The sequence below is a fragment of the Babylonia areolata genome, chromosome 2 (assembly GCF_041734735.1).
Source record: "Babylonia areolata isolate BAREFJ2019XMU chromosome 2, ASM4173473v1, whole genome shotgun sequence".
Lineage (NCBI taxonomy): Eukaryota > Metazoa > Mollusca > Gastropoda > Neogastropoda > Buccinidae > Babylonia > Babylonia areolata.
The window spans coordinates 34,663,014-34,689,122 of NC_134877.1; the positions used below are offsets into that span (position 1 = coordinate 34,663,014).

The following is a 26,109-nucleotide window of genomic DNA, read 5'->3' on the forward strand; positions in this document are numbered from 1 at the left end:
GGCGAATACGCGCGTGCTTATGTCTTATTTGCATGTGCATGTGCGCACGTGATACTGGGTGTGTGTGCGTGCGTGTGCATGTGCGCATAAAGGTATACGCATATGTGCGCACGTTTTGTGTGTGTGTGTGTGTGTGCGTGTGTGTGTGTGTGCGCGCGCGCGCGTGCAACAGCGTGGATGAGTGTATGCCCGCGCCATCAGCCGTGTGTTTGTGTAAGTGTGTCTACGTTCATGAGCGTATGCATTTTCTATGTGTCGATTTGAATGCTTTCTTATGCCGCGCCTGCCTGCGCTGTGGAGACAAGCATAAAATTCCTGTCACCAGAGCGTGTGGGCTGAATGACACAGTGCGTGGCCATGTGCTCAATTTGCTTTTAACAGAAACAAACACGTTGCAGCCCGCATTTCCTTGGAAACGGTTGGGGTTTGTTTGCTGTACGTCGTTAGAGAGAAAGAGATGAAAGGGGAACAGAAGAGAAGGAGAGAGAGAGAGAGAGAGAGAGAGAGAGAGAGAGAGAAGCAAACATACAGACGGAGAAACACCGGCAGAGACGCACACAGAAAGGGGCAGACTCAGACAAATATAGAGACAAAGACAGCATTAAACATTGCAAACTTTCAATCTGAGTTCCTAAAGCCTATTTTCCTTCAAATGTCAACCATGAATATTTCATAGGCAATTTAACATTCTTTGGCGACTCACAGTCTTTCTTCCAGTCCGTTTAAGTCTTCTCTAAAAGGGGAGAAATCGCAAAGTACACACACAAAAATCTCACTCAGCGAGTGGACAAAAACGTCTTCTTTCAAAACCATCGACAAAAAAAAAATAAATAAATAAAAAATCAGGTCTACCTGGGGGAGGGGGTTAGGGAGGGGAGAGCGGCTCCGGACAAGTATTGCTACCCGAATAATGCATAAAACAGAAAAGAAAATGTGGTATTTGTTTTTCGACTTCATCTACTTTTTTTTCCATCACAAAAAGATAGAAATAGAAAGGATATACAAAAACAAGTACAAAATAAAGAAGCAATATTTTACAATCTAATCCAGAAATGATTGCAAAATTATAAGATGCTGAAGAGGGTGGGGTTTTTTTTTTAGCTACAAAATATACGTGGACAGCCAATGGAAATGTCAGACTAATCCCATCTTGCAAACCTGAGACACCCAAGCACTTGGAAAGCATTCACAAAGAAGGTGTCATAAGGAAATTACTTTGTTTCAAAACCATAGTTCTTCCCGTCTATTCTTGCGTTGTGTGTTCTCCACTTTTAATTTCGCAGAAAATGATCAAGCTGGTACTTTTGGTCTGCATTCTGTAAATCAAAAATTATTATAGTGTATTACGTAAATCAATGTATCTTCAGCCTCACTCTTGCTTCAGCTGGGAATTAGGGGTAGAATTAAATAATTGTTTGTTTTGTTTTTTGTCAGGTCCCGTGTGTTATTTTCGTTACTGTTAAAGTTTCGGTCTGGTCATCATATGTGTCCTTTCTTCACCCATACTCTGGAAAAAGTCCAACGAATTTGATCTCTTATGAATGACGCAGGAAACGAATGATGAGCGTCCAGGGCAGTTGTCAGTCCGTTCAACCCAGGTAAGACAGCCTGTTGTTCAAATAACTCCGGGTTTGTAAAACGCTTAATCTTGGTCTTTGACCGAGGATAGGCGCTATATAAGTATCCATATCATCGTCAACATCATCATCATCATCATAATCATCATCATCATCATCTCATAATATTTGAGTCATTACCGCTCATGTTGAACTCTTAGAACCGACATGCTGCACAACATGCCTTGTCACGCTACTTCCTGGTCACCCATCCACAGAGGCTCAAGTGCAAACGTGTTCCGACATATCCGCAAAAGACACCAAACACCATACAATATAAAGTGCGAGCCGAGCACACACACACACACACATACATACACACGTACACACACACATACACACGTACACACACACACACACACACACACACACAGAGAAACACCCACCCACCCACACAGAGAAACACACACACACATACAAACACACGCACAGAGGCACGCACCCACGCCCCCCCACCCGTCCCCTCCCCACCACAAACACACACATAGAGAAACACACACACACAAACACACACAAACACACACACACGCACACACACAGAGGCACGCACACACACTCCCCCCCCCCCATCCCCCCCCCCCACACACACACACACACACATACACAAGCACCCACGCACGCACGCACGCACATCAAGTTGATCTTGAGGAATTATTAAGTAGTAATAACTTGACTGAATAAAGAAATAAGAAACGGACGAAGGAAACTGGAAAAGAAGCAACGAGGGTGGCAAAGAAAGAAAGAAAGAAAGTAAGAAAGAAAGAAAACCTTCCAAAGGAGACATTAACCGGAGCAGGCAGACAGAAAGATGAAGGAGAAAAGAAAGAACAGAAGAATGGAAGGAAGCAAGGAAGGAAGGAAGGACGAGGAGAAAGAAACAAAAAAGGAAATGCAAGAAGGAATGAGCAAACGATTGACTACTCCCAGCTGACTGCACAATGGAAATAGGAAATGAATGAAGGGGCGAATGAAACGATTGAAGATGAAGAATACGAAATAAAAGGACAGAAAGATGGAAGGAATTGATATATATATATATATATATATATATATATATAAAGAAGAAGAAGAAAAAAGAAAGGACAAATGGAGAACAGAACCAAGGAAGTACAGAAGGTAGAAGAGAAGGAAGGAAAGAAGGAAGGAAGGCAGGAAGGAAGGAAGGAAGGAAAACACTTTCGTTTCCTGTCCAGATCAATAGCTGATACGTTCGATCATGAGCAAAGAAGGAAAAGCATTTTCAACAGGCATTTTTCCTCCCCACCCCCCCACCCCCACCCCACCCCCCCTCGCCTTCCCCCCTCCCAAGCATGCTTCCTCTCTTGACAGACAGCGAAGAGAAAGAAAGAGTTTTAGGATGGGAAGGACTGACGAGCGGGTTGGAGTGCGGCGGGGGGAACGGGGGGATAGGGGGTTGTTGCAGGGAGGAGGAGGTGGGGAGGAGATTGCTGCATGTTTTCGAGATGCGTACCTGCCTGCTTGTTTACTTGTGTGTGTGTGTGTGGGGGGGGGGTTGTTTGTTTGTGTGTTTGTGTGTGTGTGTGTGTGTGTGTGTGTTTCTGTTTTTGTGTGTTCGTTCTACATGCACGCACAAAGGCACTTCCGTATGTATCCATTCACATACGTGCGTGGTTGATCTGAACTTTCCTTCATTAAAAAAAAAAACTGATTTGCAGAAAATTTACCAATCAATCAGATGATTGGGAAAGAACTATGAGAGAAAACAATCTTAAATTGACGTTAAAAAAGAAAAAGAAAAAACTTAATCAGTCAAATCAATGAATGAAACCAGAAGCAAAGAAAGAAAGAAGAGGCGAAAGAAAGAGAAAGAAGGGAAAAGAATAAAATAGCGAGCAAATGATAGTCAGAACCAAAGAAAGAATGAATGAATGAACGAATGAATGAATGAACAAAAGAAAAAAAAAATCAATGAATGGATGAATGAATGAATGAGCGCTTCGTTGTCCACCAGGATTAATATCTGACAGGTTGGTTAGTCAGCGAAAGAAGGCAAAGCATTTTTTTAAATATCTTTCTTTCGCTTATCGTTCAATCTTCCTTTCTTAAAAGGCGTGAGAGTGAGAGATAGAGACAGAGATAGAAATATAGAGAGATATATACCAAGAGAGAGAGAGAGACAGAGAGAGAGAAACATGAGTCAGAGAAGCGTGCGCGTGTGTGTGTGTTTTAGTGTGTGTGTGTGCGCGTGCCTGCCTGCCTGCCTGCGTGTGTGCGTATGTGTGTTTGCGTGCGTGAGTTTGTGTATGTATATATTAGCGTGCCTGCGTCTGGGTGTGCGTACGTGTGTGTGTGTGTGTGCTTTAAAGACAGGCAGAGGCTACGAAAACCCCACGGACAACCCACCGCATACTGACAAAGCACAGGGCATCATCTGTCCACCATGTGGCAGCAGATATCCTGGCCTGGAATGTATTCATTTACAATGGAACAAGGTGATGGAGAGGAGACAGCCAGAGACAGATAGAGCAACATTCAACACAGACACAAGGACAAAGCAAAGCAATACAGAGGACACGTGTATGATAGTTATTTGTGCCTGCGGGTAAATGTGTACATGCAGGTAATCAGCCTGAGGCAAGGCAAACTGCCCGAGGGTAAGCAACATCCGGTAGTCAGGAACTCAAGAACCTAACCGCGGGTCCACAAACCCGAAGGCAATTTACCCATAACACCTGGCAAGGGTGACTACCCACGAAACAGAGGTAAATATCGCGGATCCTTTCACAGCTTGTTTTTGTTGAGGGACAACAGGCGTGCTTTGCGGATAGCACATGTTTTGCGAACTCTCTCGACAATGCTCTGAATTGGTGCGGTGAGCAGTAAACTGAGAGCATGCGCAGAAGGGAATCACCGGGATTTTTCATTACAGACAATGGTTTACCTGCCTGAGCCCACCGCGCGTGTCTTGAATACGAAGATAACTTAACCTTCACGTTAAACTGTACCTGCGAGTCCCTACCTGCCTGAAGGCAAAAAAGAATCTTGTCTTGAATATGGCCCCAGACCAGCAGATGAGGCATCTGCCTTCCCGACTATCTGGGCTAGAATTTAAATATAGTGGAGAATGTCTTGCCCAAGTTACATTTCCACTCTCTCAGCCATGAGGGTTTTAAGAAAGTCGGCGTTGGGATGGTCCCAAAAGGCTAACTGGCCCCGAAGGCTGCAGCACATAGAGCCAGTATAATCTTGCCTCCTAGTTCATGGTCCTTCACAAAAGAATAACCTGTAAATGAATTCCCACAGCAGTGATGGAGAAATCATTGGTCACACAGCTGTCACTTTGCACACAATCTGATCCAACAGAGCACAGACTCACAACCACACAACCTGATTTACATATCTTCATCGTAACACAGATGCACAGACGGGACAGGCAGCAGCAGACAGAGACAGAGACAGATAGTTACAGACATGAACAGATAGTCCCCCTCCAGCACAGAAACAAAAACGAACTGGCAGTTTCACTCTCCCACCCCTCCAATAGACCATGAGTTGTGGTCTGGACGCTAGTCATTTGGATGAGAGGATAAACCGAGGTCCCCAAGTGCAGCATGCTCTTAGCGCACGAAAAAGAACCCACGCAACAACAAGGTTGTTCTTGGTTGTTTTGGGGGGAGAGGGGTTGTTAATTTGTTTTTGTTTTGTTTTGTTTTTGTTTGTTGTTGTTTTTTGTTTGTTTTGGGGGTTTTTTGTTTTGTTTTGTTTTGTCTTAGAAAAAATCATTTGGATAGTAAAACAAACACTTTTAGACAGAAAAAAAAGAAAAAGAAAGACCTCTGGGTAGCGCTGCACTGTGGCAACGCGCTCTTGCGACACGACACGTCACACGATACGATACGACATGATGTGACGCCACACAACACAACACTTCTAGGACAATCCAATCATAGGAACACACAAACAAGAGAAGGACAAAAAATAACAACAATAAACAACAAAAGCATCACACGCGCGCGCCCATGTGTCTGTGTGCGTATCTGTGTATTTGCGTGCGTGCGTGTGTGTGTGTGTGTGCGCGCGCCTCTGTGTGTGTGTGTGTGTGTACGTGTGCCTCTGTGTGTGTGTTTGTGTATGTATGTGTTGGGTATGTACGAGCGTGATGTGTGTGGGGGTGGGGGTGGGGGTGTATGTATGAGTGTGTGCGTGTGTGTCTTGGGTATGTGTGAGTGTGTGTGTATGTGTGCGCTCGCTCGCTCGAGCGCGCGTGTGTGTGTGCGTGTGTATACCCAGTACAAGCACAAGCACAAACACAGCACCTGGAAGCACAGCTTGGTCTTGTACTGCTCATCGTCGGACAGGAACATGCCCATGCCGCGCACGTACTCCTCGGAAGTCAGGGAGCCCCGGTTCTTCAGGTCAAAGCAGCGGTACAGATTGTCCAGCATGAAGTCGTCCATCAGGTTGAACCTGCCCACCACCACCACCCAGGCTAGCCAGTAGTGGACTACGGTGATTGCACAAGTTAATGCCCATGTGGATTAATAAAGTGTTTTTGATTTGATTTGAATTGATTTGATAGACAAAGTGGATGGAGTTACAGAAGGAGGAGGAAGGAATTTCGTTTATATACTGATGGTTGTAGTAGACATTTTGTTACAAAAACAACAACAAAAGTATGGATTTTTTTTGCGGGCGTGTGTGTGTGTGTGTGTGTGTGTGTGTGTGTGTGTGTGTGTGTGCGTGTGTGCGTGTGTGTATGCGTTGTGTGTGTGTGTGTGTGTGTGGTTTGTGTATGTATGTGTGGTGTTTGTGGTGTGTGTATTTGTGTTTGTGTGCGTATATGTATGTGCATTGATTGATTTTTTTTTTTTTTTAGTTTTTGGATGAATTGTATGAGAATATATGACAACAGTAGAAGCTAAACTATTAAACAAAACTCAGAATATCTAACTCGGCAACAAGTGAAGATATTATTCGTGTAATATGGACCAGAGATATTGGTAAACCAGAACGTTAACAAGTGCTGATTTTGCTGTGGTCATGACACATATATTATTATTATTTAGTTAGTTAGTTATTGTATTTCTTTCTTTTTCTTTCTTTTTTTTCTCAAGGCCTGACAAAGCGCGTTGGGTTATGCTGCTGGTCAGGCATCTGCTTGGCAGATGTGGTGTAGCGTGTATGGATTTGTCCGAACGCAGTGAGCCTCTTTGAGCTACTGAAACTGAAACTGAAACATGACACAACGCAGTCAATGCTGAGTGTACATATGAAAAGGAGCGGTTGATTTTGACTTCTGATATTCACACGTATTAGCGACGTTCAGAGAGACGGCAATGTCATATTTATCTCCTTATGAAGCTGCAAAAACAGTTGCACTGACACCAACAGATATGGTGACATTAACAAATTTTGTTATCGCCATTTCTTCTTATGTGGCTGTGGCCTGTAATGAATAAATCATCAAAGTCTCAGTCTGTCAACACACACACACACACACACACACACACACACACACACAAGCACAGTACAGTGTTGGGGGGATTTTTAATGGTATTTTCCATTAATTCTTCACTCAATTTCTTCCATGTCTTTGTTCAGATGTGATGCAACACATACAGAATATAATCGTGCATAACCTCTTCCTCAGGACGAAAACAGACAGTACTATCAAACTATTTTATCTTATTTTTAAAAAGGCCTGTGGTGTTGATATACCAAACTATGGCATCCTTACTCCCTGCCCGACTCTCACCTAGTAGGGCCTGTAGCTCACTTACTTGGTGACCGAGGGAGTGTTGGAGTTGTGCTTTTGCCTCCTTCCTTCCCCTCTCTCCCTTGCCCCCCCCCCCCCCCCCCCCCCCCCCCCAACAAAGCACTTTTTATTTTTAAAATCATGTCTAATTATGCTCCATTTTTGAGAGATAGATTTCCCACCACGCTAGTCCGTCAGACCAACAAGATTAAAGATCCCCATTCCAAGAGTAGATCTGTTTAAATCCAGTCTCATTTATTCAGGAGGCTGTTTATGGAACAATATTTCATCCAATTTTAATGTTCAGAAAAGCATTCAAGAATTCAAAAACATTACCATACACACCTTATGGACATAAATATGTCAACAATCCTACTTGACTTTATCTTATTGAATACGCATATATAGTTTAATTGTATGTCTAACCACTATCGCAATACTTAATGATATACAACCACAATCAGTGTCCTGCATACTTTGTGGGGTTTTTGTTGTTGTTGTTGTTGTTGTTGTTTGTTTGTTTGTTGTTGTTGTTGTTTTGTTTTTGTTTTGTTTTGTTTTGCTTTTCAGGGGGCGAGGGGGGTGTTTGTTTCTGTTGTTTTTTTGGAGGGGGAAAGGGATTGATCTTTTTCCTTCATAATATGATGTTTGTATCAGGATTATGTACATGTACATGTTTAAATGTGTATGTGAATGTCATGTCTACATCTCTTTGCTACTTTGTGGATGTTTTGATTCATTTTCATTTTCCTTTTGCCCTGATGGCTGGATGAAAAAAAGCACATGATTGCTTATTCTACTTCCCTCAATAAAAAAAAAAAAACTTCGTTCGTTCGTTCGTTCGTTCTCTCTCTCTCTCTCTCTCTCTCTCTCTCTCTCTCTCTCTCTCTCTTTCTCTCCCTCTCTCTCACTCTTTCCCCCTCTCAACTTGCATGTCATTTCCATGCGGAACTCCTTCCCGTACCCTCACCCTCCTCCAACGTCCTCCATTCCCCAACCCATACCTTTCCCTGCCTTCTCTCTCTCTCTCTCTCTCTCTCTCTCTCTCTCTCTCTCTTCCTGCAGGGGTCATTCCCATGCGCACCTAACTGTTGTGCAGCATCCTGCTGCCCTCCTTCTGGCCTTGGTGAAGAAAGTGGATGCAGTTTGGCAGATTCACTCCCATCTCCCTCCCTCCCTCTCTCCCACACCCGTACCCTCCTCTCATTCCACCCCCACAGACTCTCTGTATTGGCAGGTGGGCGTCTTCACCATTCTGCCACCTTCCTCCCTTGGTGAATAAATGGAAGAAGTGTAACACCTTCCCTCCCTACCTCCTTCCCTCCCTCCCTCCCTTCCGACCACCTATCCTCTTCCTCCGTTCTCCCTTCCCTAACCCATACCTCACCCTCCCTGATCTCTCTTCCTGGAGGTCATTTCCATGCGGAACTGACTGCACGACATCCTGCTTCCTGTGGCCATGATAAAAGGAAGTGGAAGTTGTGCAGCACCTCCCCGCCCCGCCCCCACCTCTCTCTCTTTCCTTCCCTTTCCCTCACTTCCTCTTCTCCTCCAGCTCCTGCTCTGACCTCCCCCCCCCCCCCAACCCTCGCCTACTTTTCTCTCTGTCTCTCTCTCTTTCTCTCTCTCTCTCTCTGTTTGTCTTCAGGTCATCTCCATGCGGAACTGCTCAGCACCCCGTTTCCGGTGTCCTTGGTCAAGAAGTGGAAGTGGTGTGGCAGATTCACTCCATCTCTCTCCCTCTCTCCCTCACCCTCCTGTCCTTCACTCCCCTTCCTCCTCTTCTTCCTACCTCCTTCCCGCATCCCCCCCCCCCCTCTCTCTCTCTCTCTCTCTTTCTGTCTCTCTCTATCTCTGTCTCTATGTTCCTTTCTCCTTCCCCCTCTCTCTCTCTCTCTCTCTCTCTCTCTCTCTCTCTGTCAACTTTTGAAAAACAAGCCAGATTAAACATCCTTCCATTGCAAAAGCAGTATTCAACAAAAACGTTACTTGTGTACAAAGTGCACAATAACTTGGCACCACAATATCTACATTTGCTTACCCGAGCCTCATGCCGATACGGCTCGAACAAGTGCATTTTACCACGTACCCGCACTGATATATTCAAAACAAGTATTGCATTTCCAGGTGCATTCCTATGACCTCACTCCCTGTACACATACAAACGAGCAGTTCTCTACCTACTTTCAAGTCAAATATCCATAAATATCTTCAATCCTTTCAACAATAAATGACTCAGATATAGAAGCGACCGTTGGTAGTGACAATGAGGGCATCTGTACTGACTGGATCCGTTGTTATTGTTTCTCCTTGTTCTTATTTTGTTCTTGTTCTTATTCTGTCCTATTTTCTTTACATTCACTTTGTTTTGGTTGCTTGTTTGTATTTCTTTCATTTTCTTCTCGTTTGTGTGCACGCATGAATATATTCATTTTATTCCATTATGATGGTGACAATAGCTGTTGTATAAAGTGATATTGGTGATGGTAGCAGTCATTTTAGTATTAATTACAAGTGTCTGCGTGGATTTGATGATAACAACAATGTGGCTTTAGTCATCCAGTTGTCGATCCTGATGACATTTCTCTTCCACTCTCTCTCTCTCTCTCTCTCTCTCTCTGTCTATCTATCTATCTATCTTATCCATCTGTCAATCTGTGTGTGTGTGTGTGTGTGTGTGTGTGTGTGTGTGTGTGTGTGTGTGTGTGTGTGTGTTCTTTATCATATTCTTTCTGTAGGATTTTTTTGTTTGATTTTTTTTTCTTCTTTCTCTCCTTTCCAATAAATACGTGTGTGCTGTTGTAACTGATGTAGATTAGCAAGGACAGAATGGAAGAAAGAGCCATGCCTACAATCTTAATCCTTGAATAAAAACGTTTTGAGTTCTCTCTCTCTCTCTCTCTCTCTCTCTCTCTCTCTCTCTCTCTCTCTCTCTCTATCTATCTATCTATCTATCTATCTCTTAAATGTAATCCTACTTTCATTGAACCTTGAATATCAGCGATACTGGCTGTTCAGAATACAATTCATGACATGCAGTTTGCTTAAACAATATGGAAAATGATGAGGTGCATCAAACGTAATCAATGAGTTTGAAATAATGTTATCATGTAATTATTTTGAAATAATACTCTACTCTCCTCCCCACTACCCACTGTGTATGTATGCCAATGGCCGAAACAAAAGTGGAGTGATGGCCTGGATGTAACGCGTCCGCCTGGGAAGCGAGAGAATCTGAGCGCACTGGTTCGAATCCCGGCAGAGTCGCCAGTATTTTCTCCCCCTCCACTAGACCTTGAGTAGTGGTCTGTACGCTAGTCATTCGGATGAGATGATGACGGGCGCAATAGCCGAGTGGTTAAAGCGTTGGACTGTCAATCTGAGGGTCCCGGGTTCGAATCACGGTGACGACGCCTGGTGGGTAAAGGGTGGAGATTTTTACGATCTCCCAGGTCAACATATGTGCAGACCTGCTAGTGCCTGAACCCCCTTCGTGTGTATATGCAAGCAGAAGATCAAATACGCACGTTAAAGATCCTGTAATCCATGTCAGCGTTCGGTGGGTTATGGAAACAAGAACATACCCAGCATGCACACCCCCGAAAACGGAGTATGGCTGCCTACATGGCGGGGTAAAAACGGTCATACACGTAAAAGCCCACTCGTGTGCATACGAGTGAACGCAGAAGAAGAAGGATGAGATGATAAACCGAGGTCCCATGTGCAGCATGCACTCAGCGCACGTAAAAGAATCCACGGCAACAAAAGCATTGTCCCTGGCAAAATTCTGTAGAAAAATTCACTTCGATAGGCAAACATAAAAAAAAACTGCAGGCAGGAAAAAGTACAAAAAACATGGGTGGTGCTCTCAGTGTAGCGACGCGCTCTCCCTGGGGAGAGCAGCCCGAATTTCACACAGAGAAATCTGTTGTGACAAAAAGAGTATTATTATACAATTAAACCAGTTGTCTCGCCTTCTCTCTCTCTCTCTCTTAACCTTTCCCACTCTCACACTCCATGTGTGTGTGTGTGTGTGTGTGTGTGTGTGTGTGTGTGTGTGTGTGTGTGTGGTCTTTATTCTTTTCTTTCTGATCTAAGAATTATTTGTGCATGTATTTATGTTATCATCTTTTTTTTTCTTTTTCTTTTTTGGGTGTGTGTGTGGGGGGGGGGGTGGAGGGAGGGGGTACGGAGGTAGGGAGGTGACATAATTCGAAATTTATTCATGTAATGCCATACCTTTGTACTGAGTATTTATTTTTCCCCTTTTCATGAGGGCAGGATGAAAAAAAAACATTTGTGCATATTCCTTTTTTTCCTCATTAAGAAAGGTTCTCTCTCTCTCTCTCTCTCTCTCTCTCTCTCTCTCCTCTCTCAGGAAGATGAAAACCATTTTATAAACAATTGTATCCTTTACAATAACCTGCGGCAAAAAACATCTGAACTCTGAAGGTCAATCGTATGTTCACTTGCTGAAGAATGGTTCTGTTTACAGTATTCGTAAACTCTGCGTTTATATATTTTATGCCCTGAAGATACGACAGGAATTCTGTGACAACAATGATGAAAGTTAGAATTAATTTACTATGCACAAGAAGCACTTTTGTTCTACAGGTTTAAGTTAGTATGTATTTTACATTTTGTTGTCGCTGCGTGATCACCATATTGTGTACTTTTGACCTCTGTCTATGGGCCGGAGGCCTGGAGATAAAGTTTTTGTTCTTGTTCTCACTCTACCTACCTTATTATTTGCTTATTTATCATCATCGTTGTCTTTTTTTTTCTTCTTTCTTCGATTTTTTTTTTTTTTTTTTTGACGCTTATAGTTGACTTCATCAAGTTTTTGCGCCTTATACATATTATTATAATAAGTAGTAGTTCTTTTTTTATGTATTTCTCTCTCTCTCTCTCTCTCTCTCTCTCTCTCTCTCTCTCTCAAGGCCTGACTAAGCGCGTTGGGTTACGCTGCTGGTCAGGCATCTGCTTGGCGGATGTGGTGTAGCGTATATGGATTTGTCCGAACGCAGTGACGCCTCCTTGAGCTACTGAAACTGAAACTGAAACTGAAACTACCTACCTGCAGGTCATCTCCATGCGGAACTGGCTGCGCGGCATCCTGTTGGCCGTGGACTTGGTGAGGGAGTCGAAGTAGTGCAGCAGCTGCTTCACCGTCTCCCTCTTCAGGTGGCTCTCCTTGCTCAGCTTCTGGAGCTTCTTCTCCAGCTTGTGGGAGTTGACGTACTTCTTGGTCGACATGCTCGTGCTCTTGTTGTTGTTGCTGCTGCTGCTGTTGCTGCTGTCGGTTTTTTGGCCCTGGCTCTCACAGTCAGGTGGCTAAATTCTGCGAGATGGCACAAGCTTAGCTTGTTGTGATTTGATGATTGTCTTGTGACTGACAGCAATTATGTAAGAGGAGATAAGCATAGCTTCTTATTTGTGTGTGGGTTTTTTATTATCTGGCATGAATACAGAACGGCATCTTACGGTAAGCACCTTTCCGGGGCAAACATTGACAAACTGACAAACACATTCATGCGGACACACTAACTGATAAAATGCAAAACTCGAAGGAGAGGATATGTAGATCTTTTGAAAAGAGACAGACAGACAGAGACAGAGAGACACGAACATTAGAAACCTACAAAAACAGTTCAGTTTAGTGCAATTTCAAGCGCGCGGACTGGTCCATAAACGCTACACCACATCTGTTGTCAAACAAAAGGGAGCAAATGCCTGATCTTCGTATGAACCCAACCTGACTGGCAGGCCTTGAGACACAGAGACATAGAGATGAATTACTGAAGGCAAGTCCGTAACACTTCAATTATACACAGACATTCACATGCGGACAGGGCATCTGATTAGGTGCTAAAGTAGAAAGCAGAGAGGACAGAGGAATAGAGAGAACGAGAACCACAACGATAACGATAGTTTATTCAACAAGGCCGTGGCTGATTACATCTTTTTCTTACAATACATCAAACAATATGATTCTGCCTGCTAAACGCATACACAAGCAAAACTGTATTTTGTTTAACCGATCATAAGACTATGTCATTTTTCATGATGTGCAAATGTACATTGTAAGATTCGTAATAAGATAACGTTTACATTGTTGAATACGATAATACGAATACGAATGGTTTATTCAACAAAGGCCTCTGCCCCTTGTAAAGGGGTGTGTACAGACTTCTTTTTTTACTTTCCAAAAAATATGTCAGCGCGGTTTCTCTTACTTTAAATGCTTTATACACACAAAGACACAGATGTTTGCATATGTTGAACGAGAGAGAGAGAGACAGAGAGAGACAGAGACAGGTAGACAGAAGGAGGGGGACAGAGAGAGGAAAGGGGGTGGGAGGGAAAAGAGACTGAGATTGAGATTGAAAGAGACAGACGGGCTATGAGAGAGGAAAGGGGTGGGGGGGGGGGTGGGGGGGAGAGAGAGATGACTGAGCAACCCACGAGAAGAAGAATTACTATCACTCGCGAGGCTTCTTCTTCTTCACGGCCCAAGTCTGCGGGCAGACCAGCCTTTCCTGGAGTGTGCACAGAGAGACAGTGATGTGGACGACAGGCAGACAGGCAGGCAGGCAGACAGATGGATAAACAGACTGGAGAGAGACACAAACATTGAGAGCGAGACATACAGACAGACAGAGTGACAGAGACAAGAGATCGAGACAGAGGGTGAGGGAGACAAAGACAGCGGAGGCGGAGAGATAGAGAGAGAGAGAGAGAGAGAGAGAGAGAGAGAGAGAGAGAGAGAGAGAGAGAGAGAGTGACCGCGTCAAAGATAAAGACCACAAAGAGAGAAAAGACACAAGAGAAGAGACGGAGACACAGAGAGAGAGAGAGACAGGGAAAACGAAAGAAAGGAAGAAGAGTGTCAATATGTGAGACAGAGGGAGACAGACAGGCAAACCGTAGACGAACTGAAAATCAGACAGACAGAGACAAAAAAATAAAAATAAAAATAAAGAGGAGACAGAAACAGGTAAAGAGATAGAGAGACACACAGAGAGACAGGAAAAAATAGAGACAACATAGAGACAGAAACACATAGGGATACATTCTCATTCAGAGACATAAGAAAGAAAGAAAGAAAGAAAGAAAGAAAGAAAAGAAAAGAAAGAGGGTGGCGAAGAGGAATCCCACAAGGTTCTGGACCCCTCAAAGCGGACTAATATGCACACGAGTCCAAAAGAAGCGACCTCCAGACCTCGGGCAAAGTCTACTTCCCAACAATACAATTTACTGGCATGGACGCACGCTACATTAAGTTTAGCAGTAGGCCCTTGAGGGTCTTTCCACAGTTTGGCTTTGACGGGCTTCCCAGGGAGAGAGAGAGAGAGAGCATGGGATGTTCCACACGCTCATGAATAGAAAGAAAGAGAGAGAGATAGAAAGTGTGTGTGTGTGTGTGTGTGTGTGTGTGTGTGTGTGTGTGTGTGTGTGTGTGTGTACGCGCGCATGTATATGTCTGAATGTGTGCGCATGTAATGTTGAGAGCATGCGATGTTCCACACGCTCATGAACAGTATGTGAGGGGTGGGGGTGGGGGCGTGGGGGAGGGGTGGCGAATGTGTTAATGTGTGCATGTATGTGTCAGAATGTACCTGCGGGTGGTTTGGTAAGTGTTTATGACTTCTTCCTCTTTTTTTTTTATCTGTGTGTGTGTGTGTGTGTGTGTGTGTCTGTGTGTGTCTGTGTTTATGCCTGTGTCTGTGTGCGTGTGTTTGTATATTCATGTGCCAGTGCCTTGCTATGTGTGTATCTGTGTGTGTATGTCTCTGTGTGTGTGTGTGTGTGTGTGTGTGTGTGTGTGTGTGTGTCTATAACCGTGTTCTCTTTCAGCTGTGGGACTGTGCCTTTCCGTAAGATATAATTGAGTTGGTGGATCTGTGTGTCTGTTGTTGCGCGTTCGTATATCTGTGTGTCTGTGTGCGCGTAACTATGTTATGCATGTGTATGTGTCTGTCTGAACGCCACAGTGTGCGAGTGTGCGTGCGTGTGCGTGTGCGTGCGTGCGTGCGTTCGTACGTGCGTGCAAGTGTATGTGCGAACTTGCTTGCGTGCGTACGTGTGTATGTGTGTAAGCGTGTACGTTTGCGTGCGTATGTTACATGCGTGTGTGTTCAGCTGTATCATCATTAGTTTTCGTTTCTGTTGTTTCTTGTGTGTGTGTGTGTGTGTGTGTGTGTGTCCGACGCATAGCCTTAAAGCCCTTAAATAAGCGTGGATAATGGCTGTGCTATAAACAATCTGACATCGTGGATCTGCTAAAACCTCAAACCCGTTCGTGCGATCACTATCAAAAATAAATGTCCATTTCGAATATGCTTTACGCCCTTTTTCTGTGATTGCAGATTTCGCAGAATTTCAGATTGCAAGACATAAATTTCAGCCAGATGGCTGTGGCCGCAAGCCGAAAAGAAAAAAATAATAATAAAAATGATAAACAGATGAGGAGGTGGTATAACAAGCACAAGATAGAAAGGAAAAAAAACGATGCAGATGAAAAAATTGATAATGGCTATGATGATAATGACGATGACGACGACGATGATGATAAAGACGATGACGATGATGATGATGATGATGACGACGATGACTGTTATGACGACGACGACGACGATGACGACGATGATGACGATGATGATCAATATCTAAGCTTTGGCATCATTCGGGTATGCGGGATCTTTTGTCAAGCTGATAATGTAAGCCTGTTTGGTTCTTGTTCTTGTTGATGTCGTTGTTTTTGTGATTCCCTTCCCAAGATATTCTATAACTTTCAAAAGAACTATCCACAATGAAATCGTTTGATAGAAACGATCGTTACAGAAAACGCGGTATCAAAAGAACAGTGTAAATAGCGATACACTTTATTTCTTTTAGTCAAAGCAGAAAGATATATACACTGATAACATTTAACATATTTTCTAATTTGGTTTCCGTATTTACTACCATGATTTTCCGGCGTCACAACATATGATATGATAGAAGGGTAGACGATGAATTATTCAGTCTTGTTTAATTGATTCTTTTAATGTGCGTGTGCGCGCGCACGTGTGTGTGCATGTGTGTGTGCGTGTGTGTAGGCGTGTGTACAGGCGTGTGTGTATGTGCATGCGCAAGTGTTTCTGTGTGTGGGTATGTGTGTGTGCGTGAATGCGGTGTGTGTGTGTGTGTGTGTGTGTGTGTGTGTGTGTGTGAGAGAGAGAGTCTTTGTAGGCATGTGTATGTATATGTGTATGCAGGCGTGTTTTTAAGTAAGTACGCGAGCGCGTGCGTGTGTGCGTGCCTGTGTATATGCGTGCATGTGTATGTGTGCGTATATGTGTGTGTAGGGGGGGGGGGAAGAGGTGTTCGTGTGTGTGTGTGCATACGGTTGTGTGCGTGTGGTGTGGGAGTGTGTGTGTGTGTGTGTGTGTGTGCGTGCGTGTGCGTGTGTGTGCGCACGCGCGTTTGTGTGTATGTGTGTGTGTGTGTGTTTAAGTGCGTCTTTCTTTCTTTTTCTTTTTCTTCTTTTTTTTCCCCTCTACCTTGTCCATTGCGTCTAACCTGAAACGAAAACCAGATTTCAGCTCTGCCAGCAAGAAAAAACGATGAGATGAGGTGACCCTTGTTGTCGCCTCAGTATAAACAACCTGATTTGATTTAAAACGACAGGAATACCGACCCGACTCCAAGCGAGCCAAAGTCAGAATCGGATCAAGACAGAGAGACAGACATCGATCCATCTCATCTCGAAACTGCGGAGACAGGTTCCAGAGGGGACGTTACAAAAATGATCGACTGGTCGCAGAAATGCCTGTAAATCGTCTAGCTCCGAAGCCGTATAAAATCCCAGCAGTGGTTTAGAATAAGTTATGAGGGTTCACAGGGTTTACCGCAGGATGGATATATACAGATATTGATATATATATATATATATATATATATATATATATGTGTGTGTGTGTGTGTGTGTGTGTGTGTGTGTGTGTGTGCATGCATATATATATATACTTAGATGTGTAGTTATGTATGTGTGAGTGCACACACACACACACACACACACAGAGAGAGAGAGAGAGACAGACAGACAGACAGACAGACAGACAGAGACAGACAGAGAGAGAGAGAATGGCTTATCATTGTCCTTAGAAAAAAAAACAAATATGATGCTATTTAATACAGGATCAGACCCAGAAAATCTCCCCGTGTTTACAATAAATGGTACTATCATCTATACACAATCTATTAAATTTTTGGGAGTCTATCTTTCTTCAAAGCTGTCGTGGAATTATCACATTGACTATATACTAAACAAAGCAAGAAAAGGTCTAAATTTCCTTAAAATAATTTGTAAACAGCACTGGGGCAAGATACCAAAGCGTTGATATCTCTCGCTACCTCCCTCGTACGTTCACGCTTGACACACGCTCAAGAGGTATTCTTCAGTGCTACACTGCATTTGTTAAAGAAGCTGCAAAGCATTGACTGTAAGGCTTATAAACTCGCTCTAGGTGTGCCCATTCTTACAACAAATTTAGGGACTTACAGAGAAGCAGGTATCTTATCTCTTGATGAACAAAGGAAAGCTTCAGCCGCGAAATTCGTTATCAAATCTTTCGCATATGAAACCTTTTCAAAAGAAGAAGCTAATTTGAGTTCACAAAAAGATTTTGCTAAAAGAGCTAAGACGATACAGTCTATGACATCCATTAATACATTTGCATCAGATATCATTAGTGCTACGGAATAAAGAGACAAGCAAATTACAAAAAATACCTCCTTTTTCACCAATCCCTGAATAGGAGCAGTGTAAAGCTACCTTTGACATGGATTATACAGATTTATCCAAGAACCAGTCACCATTTTTGTTAAAACCTGAAGTGCTCTCCCATATAGAAAATCAATATTCAAATTATCTGAAAATATATACACAAACGGATGTGTTCTAGAAGATGGCAATTCAGGAGCGGCTTTTGTAATTCCTTCATTTAGAATTGAAAAATTATACTATATTGGTAGACAATATTCCATTTTCACAGCTGAACTTATAGCCAAACTTATGGCCTTAAATTATATTTCGGACATTCCGAAAACTGTAAGTGAAATCTTATTATGTGTAGACTCAAAGTCAGTATTACAAGCTATAGAATCTCCAAATGCAAAGAAGCGAATTGAGATGACAATGGAAATAAAACATATTATTCAGCAACTGACAAAACAGGGCATTAAAATAACTTTCTGTTGGGTACCTTCGCACTGTGGAATATCTTCAAATGAGTGGGTAGACCAAGCAGCTAGAAGAGCAGCACGTAATTTCGAAGGCGCAATACAACTTGACATCCAGTTAGATCTGCATGAATGCATTAGTTGTATAGAAAATGTATCTAGAAATCGATTTCAGATATTACTTATAGATTCAAATAATCAATATTACCAATGTTGTGTAAACACAAAGAATGCAGCTAATCCCAAACATTTTCTAAATTTGACACCAGCAGCACATTCAAGACAAATTACAAGTCTAATGTATAGAATTCGTTTAAATGCCTTTCGTACAAAATTTGCTAAAAATATAAAATGTATATGCAGTAAGCAAATAACTGTAAGCCATCTACTCATTCATTGTCCGAGCATAAGACCGTTAATTCCAAAAGATGTAGTTGATGACTTTTCTTCCAATATTTCATTAGCCACTGAAAAGATTTTGAAAGATTATTTTCATTGCTTTGAATGTTTTCAGAAATTTTAAACTCCATTCCAGTTGGTATCCTCCTTTGATGAATTATAGTTAATGATGTTATTTATATTTACATTGTTGTAGGTTAATACTTGTTGGTATGCATATACATATTCTCCTTCCCATGACACCTCATTCAATACACACCACAATCTCTTTAGACTTTTTCTTATAATAATATACCTTTCCTCTGATACATAACATGAACACTTGTTTACACTAATATTCACATGCATTCCCTTTCCTTTATCCACTACTTTTCTCCTTTCCGTCTAAAAACACTTATAGTGAATAGACGTTAAACTGAAGAAAACAGAGAGAGAGAGTCTTTGTCAATATATCACACCCTGAAACCTGGATGACGTAGTTCTATTTCGACTTCTAAACTTGTCGATGTTTCTTCTGAACTACTGGTATCTGACTGACAAAATCTGATACAATCTTAAAAAAAAGAAAAAGAAAAAAAAGCGTATAGCGTGAACTGCTGCAACTTAAGTGTTGTTCTTTTAATTGTATTCGTTCTTTCTAGCTTTTGTTTCATACAGATATATCAAGATAAGCTAATAGATTAGACAGACAAAAATAATAGGTCTGAGGAGGGGAAATTGGGTGGGGAGGAAGGGGGGAGGAGTGCATGCAAAATCAGCAAAAAGAAAGAAGGAACACCTATAAATCATGTATACATTACAATCATCATAATCTCAGTTCATATTACTTCTAGAAATGTGGTGAAAATGCTTGATTAATATTGCGTATATGTATGGTCATTTATGCAATCAAGCGTATATATACGGTACCCTTACTCTGTATGCAGTAGGTATACCATATGCAGTGGGTATACCACTCTGAAGATAAAATATCAAGTGAAATAGCCTAAAACCCGGTGGATGTTTCGAGCCATATAAAAGTTGACGATTCTTGAAGATAGATAAACAAATCGTCAAAATACACACAACTCAGTTGGGAACCTTTCATAATGAGCATTGTTTTCTTTTGGTTTTTTGAGGGTATGCAGAACAAACGTTTGGATAAATATGGTGAAAAACCTCGTTCCTTTTTTTTTCTTCCCCCCCCCCCCCCCCCCCCCAATGAAGAAAACGTTAGCATCTCATGAAGAATAGTCCGTTGTTATAACTAAATTCTAGATTTAAGTATTGATGACGTGCATTGCAGAATATGGAAAGTGGGTCAATAAGTGTTGGTCAAAAATAGTTTAAATCTTTGGCAGACCATAGAAACCTGTAACAAGTAAATTATATCTTTCTGATTTGAGTTGTAGATACATATCACTAAATCATAATCGTAATGCTTGTGCTGAATCACACTCGTTATTTTCCTGTTTTACTATTATCCCTTTCTTCTTTTGTTTCCTATTTTTTTCCCCAAAACAACGTGGTTTACAACAATGGCAAACTGGTATTCTGTACACAGGTTATATTACAAAATCGACAGAAACAAAAACAAATATATATATACACATAAGGATGAAAACAATCCACACACACAAGCAGATCGAAGAGACAATATATCATATGTGACATATATGCTGTACAAAACTGAAACCATGGGAAAACATTTTACTTTTTAGTTAAGATCTTACAAAACTCTCTTAATTGTTTTTATACCAATATTTCATGTCACGAAAATGTGTACGCTGTGATCAGCCGTTAAATTGCACTAACCTGCGGGTCTACGGGTCTGGCAAACAGATAAACTGACTCAACAGAGAGCAGATTTGAACGTCTGATCATTCGTGCAGCTCTCTGATTGATTTCAGCGTTTCCTTTTCGAGCTTAAGTCTGTGTTAAAATGACGTGTTATTCACATGACGTCATGCAATCGGATCTGGAAATCATTTTGAGGTATTAGGCGGCAGAGATATTAAGAGACACAATGTCAATAAGAAAGTCATGCTATAGAATTCACAAATACTTCGGTCACAGTGAGGTCTCAGTTAACTAACTGTCAAGATAATCTCGTTCGTCAGATGGACACCCCAGTCTCTGCGATGAAGGCAGTTGTACGCTGCAGGTCCTCTACACAGACGTAGAGCTTCTGGGTCACTGGAGTTGGGTCAGGCCAGTAAGCCTACCACTTCCTGATGGAGGCGGCAGGACTGCAGCAGGTGTTTTGTTGTCTGGCTGTCAGTCCCGCTGAGGCACAGTGCTGAGTGACCAATACCGAATCTATTGTATAAGTGGTGGTTTAGGCGGTCGTTGTCTGTCAAGATGTGTTTTCTATTATAATTTTGTGTATTGTTTAATGCGTTAACATTGTCACGTGATTTGAGTGGGGGGGGGGGGGGGGGGGGGGGGGGCTATGATACGCCACGAGGAAAAAAAGAAAGGGGTGCAGTCGTTAAATGCTTGAAACCCAATGTTAGCTCTATAGCTTACGCCTTCAAAGGACCCGCGAGAGAAACGAAATGAAAATAGAAGAAGAAGAAGAAAGGAAAGAAAATAGTGAACGAGCATTTTGTAACCCGCTCATTTTGCTCTCTTCGGGCACAAGAAAGACACGCCACGCCAAGAAAAATGAAACACTGTACGCAACTGAAATATTTCCTAAAGCATGCCAAGTGTTTGTGGACGAGTAATGGAGATGATCGCCCTTTTCAACCACTCTTTTTTTCTTTTCTTTTTTTCTTCTTTTTTTTTTTCTTTTTTAATCAGCTGTTAGATTTTAGACCTACCGGCTGTACGTGTTTTTGTTTTGTTTTTGTTTTTTCTTGTTTTTATGGCCATGGATACCACCCCTCTTCTTCTGGAAATTCTGTGCTTGTAATTTCCGCTTTTCTAATGCTCGCTCTTTTTCTTCGTCTATTTCCTTCTTTATTACCTTTTCTTTTTCTCCATCTGGCTTCCACTGTCCATCTTGCAGTTTTGTCATTGTTTTCATCTACTTAGACTTGATAATATTACTTCTATACCAAGCTGGAGAGCTGTTTTTGATTGTGACTTAATATGTATAATATATATATATATATATATTATATGTATGTATGTGTGTGTGTGTGTGTGTGTGTGTGTCATACAGTCTGTAATTTCGTTAAGCCCCTCCAACTTTTTACCCTTGTGCCAGCCAGACTCGTCGTCGTTCATTCCTATGACGTAAGAGTGGATGTGTCGTCATATTCGTCATTGACGTCATTCGCAGCACAACTCTTCAAAAGCCCGTGACGCATGGAGAGTGAAAAAAACCTGGTGCCGACGAAAGGCGCGCTGTTGAATTAATGGGTTGACAAAAACAAAGAGTGTGAATGTGCTCGCTCTGCAGTGTGTGTGGGGTGAGTGGGTGGGTGTGCCTATGCGAGCGCGAGCGCGCGCGCTCGTATGTGTATGAGAGCCTCTGTGTGTGATTGTGTGTGTGTGTGTGTGTGTGTGTGCGTGCGCAAGCGCATGCACGATCGTGTGTGTGTGTGTTTAGAAGAGGGGGTCGTCACGAAATGACAATTACTGAAACGGAATTTAGCAATCAGATCTGAAATTGACACTAGTGAAAATACCTGCACGAAAATGAGTGAGACAGAGACACGGACAGACCGACACAGGACGGAGGAGGAGATAACAGGCACACAGACAATCTGGAGAGAAAGGCATAGACATGCAAGACATAAAGACAGAAAAAAAGTCTTACAGTAAGAGGGTGATTGTGCACACACGCACGCGCGCGCACACACACACACACACACACACACACACACACACACTGGGACAGACAGACGCACACCACATACAAACCAACAGGCATACACACACACACACACACAACACACACACACACACACAAAATGTGACACTCATCTCTCGCCAAAGACGTCAAACATGCCCAGGGGAACATGAGTGATCGCCCCTCCATACCGACAGCAGCTTGTTAGGTTTCATAACGCCACCACGTGACCAGCAGGACTAATTATTGGGACCCAGCCACAGACTGGCGACCGACGAGCAAGAAAATCCAGACAGCATTCAACACCCGGTGTCGCCGGCACACACGTTCTCCCCCGTGTATTTTAGTGCCCATGGACACATTTTGGGATAATGCATCGAGCTGCATGCAAACAGGGGTCATTCTTTTTCATTGTGACCTCACCTCCCCGTAAGGGGGATGCGTGTGTGTGTGTGTGTGTGTGTCTGTGTGTGTGTGAGGTTATTTCTTTCTCTCTGTGGTTGTTTTTTTGTGGGGGTCTTTTGTTTGTAGTTGTTTTTGTTTGTTTGTTGTTTTTTGGGGGGTGGATACCCCCCAACAGGTTTTTGATTAACCTCAAATCATGCGCATTTTTTTAGTTTTACGCAATATATTTTTCAAAGGGTGCTTTTTCTCGGTTAAGATAAAGCAAAAAAAGTTTTCTGATGACATTTACCTAGATACGACATAAACTGAAACTAACGTTCGACATAACTCTAGTATTCATTCAGCTTTGAAGGGTAAGGGGGAAAGAAAGAATAAGGAAATGGAGATCCGAAGCCTTCCAAACTCCCATGCGATACATGTTTCATCAACTACAGAAATAACTGTACAGCCGCATGAAAGATAAATAAACAAGTGTTCTGGTCATTACCAAATGCAAAACTTCTACATGGAAAGCGTCCTGCTTATCTAAAAGTTTGCTTTGACGGGACAGTGATGAAACGATGCTTGAAGTATAAATGGAATAGAATTCTTTTCTTCGGATTTTGTTGTTGTTGTTGTTTTGTTTTTTGTTGTTTTTTTTATAGTCAGAACATTTCAGATGTCTTATCGATGGATGTCATTCAAAAATTTATTTTTATTTTGCTCTTGTTGTTTTCGTTGTTGGGGTGTGTGTGTGTGTGTGTGTGTGTGTGTGTGTGTGTGTGTGTGTGTGTGTGTACTTCCCCACTCTTTTTCCCGGTGGCTTTTCAATTGCTTACGGAGTTTGACGCGATTTATCAACAGCATCGCTGAACATCATAATGTTACAAACGTGAAGCTGGAAAAATAATTTTGGGCAATCACAAATGTAAAATATCCTCCGGTACGCTTATTTCTGACGTGACAAATCGATTCGGAACTGTGATTATCCCAATGGAATCACTGAAGAAAGAAGAAACTGAATAGTGAAGAAACGCCTTTTTTTTCGTCAGGTGTTTTAGCCGGTCTTTTATACTGAGTCGAAAACACTTCATTGGCATTGCTTTCCTGAATGCCAGTGCCAAAGTGAAACCGCAGCTTTCACGAGGCCTTTCGATTTAATTCAGACATCTAGATGTATTGCGCCTTGTGTGTAGCTTAAACGGCACCGGTGATAGGGGAGGTGAGGTGTTCAGATTTACATCCAGACTGTGTGCTTTTTTCTTTTCTTTCGTTTTTATTGTTGATATATTACATTCTTGCTACCTGAGGAAAGAGGGAAAGGCATAAGTGAACAAGCGTGTGTTGTAGGGAGAGGTGGACACGATGTGGACAGAGACTGTCAACGATTATCAAAAGTGGCCTGATTTATCCTCACAAATGACCTTTTGTTCTATGTAAATCAAGCAGACGTTGGTAAATCAATTATTTATTTCATACATTTATATCATTCGATCGATTGGTTACAAAGATCAACATTATGCGTAATTATTTATTTCATACATTTATATTATTCGTTCGATTGGTTACAAAGATCAAAATTATGCGTAATACCTCTGATCAAGAGTAATGAATCAGGTAAACGTTTATTCGATTTGACTGTTTTGCAAATGGCCAGTGTTTTTGTTTATCTTACTGGTCAGTAAATGCTGCTTGATCTATACAACTTATTCTCCTATAATATAATCTTGAGAGATATTTAGTTCTAGCTCAGTACTGGCAGAAAACGTTCATGGTCAAATAATGAGACTCAACCGTACTGAGTTTGTCGGATTGATACATTTTTGTTAGATTTTATTACTTTCGAGTTGCCCACTGTAGTGGACACAACAGAGCGTCAGTTCACTTCAAAAATGGGTTCTTAAATCTCATAGCTTCCCCAAAAGACATGCATAATTACATCTGGGTTGAGTCGCTTTTAGGACTTATTCTGGTGTATCTTTGAAGTGAAAAGGGGGAAGGAACGTAGACCATGTGAATTAGCCCCCCAAACCCAAACCCCTTTGACTGTACGCTTGGATGTTACAAGATTTACACGATACAACACCTCCGGTGGAGATTCAGAAATATGAGAGGGGATGGGTTCTAGGTCGATGGTTCTGGTCACTTTTGATCATTGTGTCCAAAGGAATGTGTTGTGTCATTCGTTATTCGGCATGGGAATAGGCGCCCGTGGCCGAAGAATAAATGACACCACGCATCCTTTTGGACACCAAGATGAGAACTAAAAAAAGAGACTAATCTGATTACCTTACATGGCAATCGGACGAAGCGGGAAGTGTCATACCTAATAGTCCACAAACTGCATCTCCTGAAAGAGGAGTAAAATTGACGGAAAAGAGTAAAGCCCCTTCAACAGTTCAAGCATTTGAGCGGAAGTCCCTTCGTGGCGTGTAGGATACGACGTGTTTGTTGTGTGGGTGTTTACAATGTCAAAAGAATACGTCCGATATGCATCACCACTTGTTGGAGAAACAAAGTAGACTCTATCTCCAGTTATATGCACTGAAGACTGATTCAGTTCTAGCCTATCAGCAGCAGAAAATGACCCTATTGATATGATGGTAGACAGAGCACATCCAGCTGGTGGACAGATATATTCCGAAAGTATCAAATTAGACTTCTGTGCGAGTATGTTTGTACGTGCATGCGTGCTTAAGCGTTGTGATGTATGTATGTGTGTGTGTATGTATGTATGTATGTGTGTGTGTGTGTGTGTGTGTGTGTGTGTGTGTGTGTGTGTGTTTCTGCGTATCCATTATAATGAAACGAAATATCTTCAGTTCAGAAATTGTTCTTAAACACAGGCTCCCTAATTACTTAACAATACATTCATCATTCAAGATATATCGAATCTATTATCCTGTCGTAGCTTTGAAGAAAAGTGAGCAGCTTTTTTGTTTTGTTTTGGGTTGATTTTTTGGGGTGGTTTTTTTTGTTTGTTTGTT

At 42.2% G+C, this 26,109-nt stretch overlaps 1 protein-coding gene across 1 annotated transcript in view; it reads right to left on the reverse strand.

Moving 5' to 3' along the window:
• The window catches only part of LOC143277319 (calaxin-like), a 17,161-nt gene extending 4,573 nt beyond the window's left edge, over positions 1–12,588 (reverse strand). Inside the window, exons 1-2 of the mRNA XM_076582101.1 lie at positions 12,410–12,588; positions 5,894–6,044 (exon numbers count right to left, since the gene is read on the reverse strand). Of these exons, the coding sequence (XP_076438216.1) occupies positions 5,894–6,044; positions 12,410–12,588 (330 nt within the window). The remainder of the gene's footprint in view (positions 1–5,893; positions 6,045–12,409) is intronic.
• Positions 12,589–26,109: the final 13,521 nt, after the last annotated feature.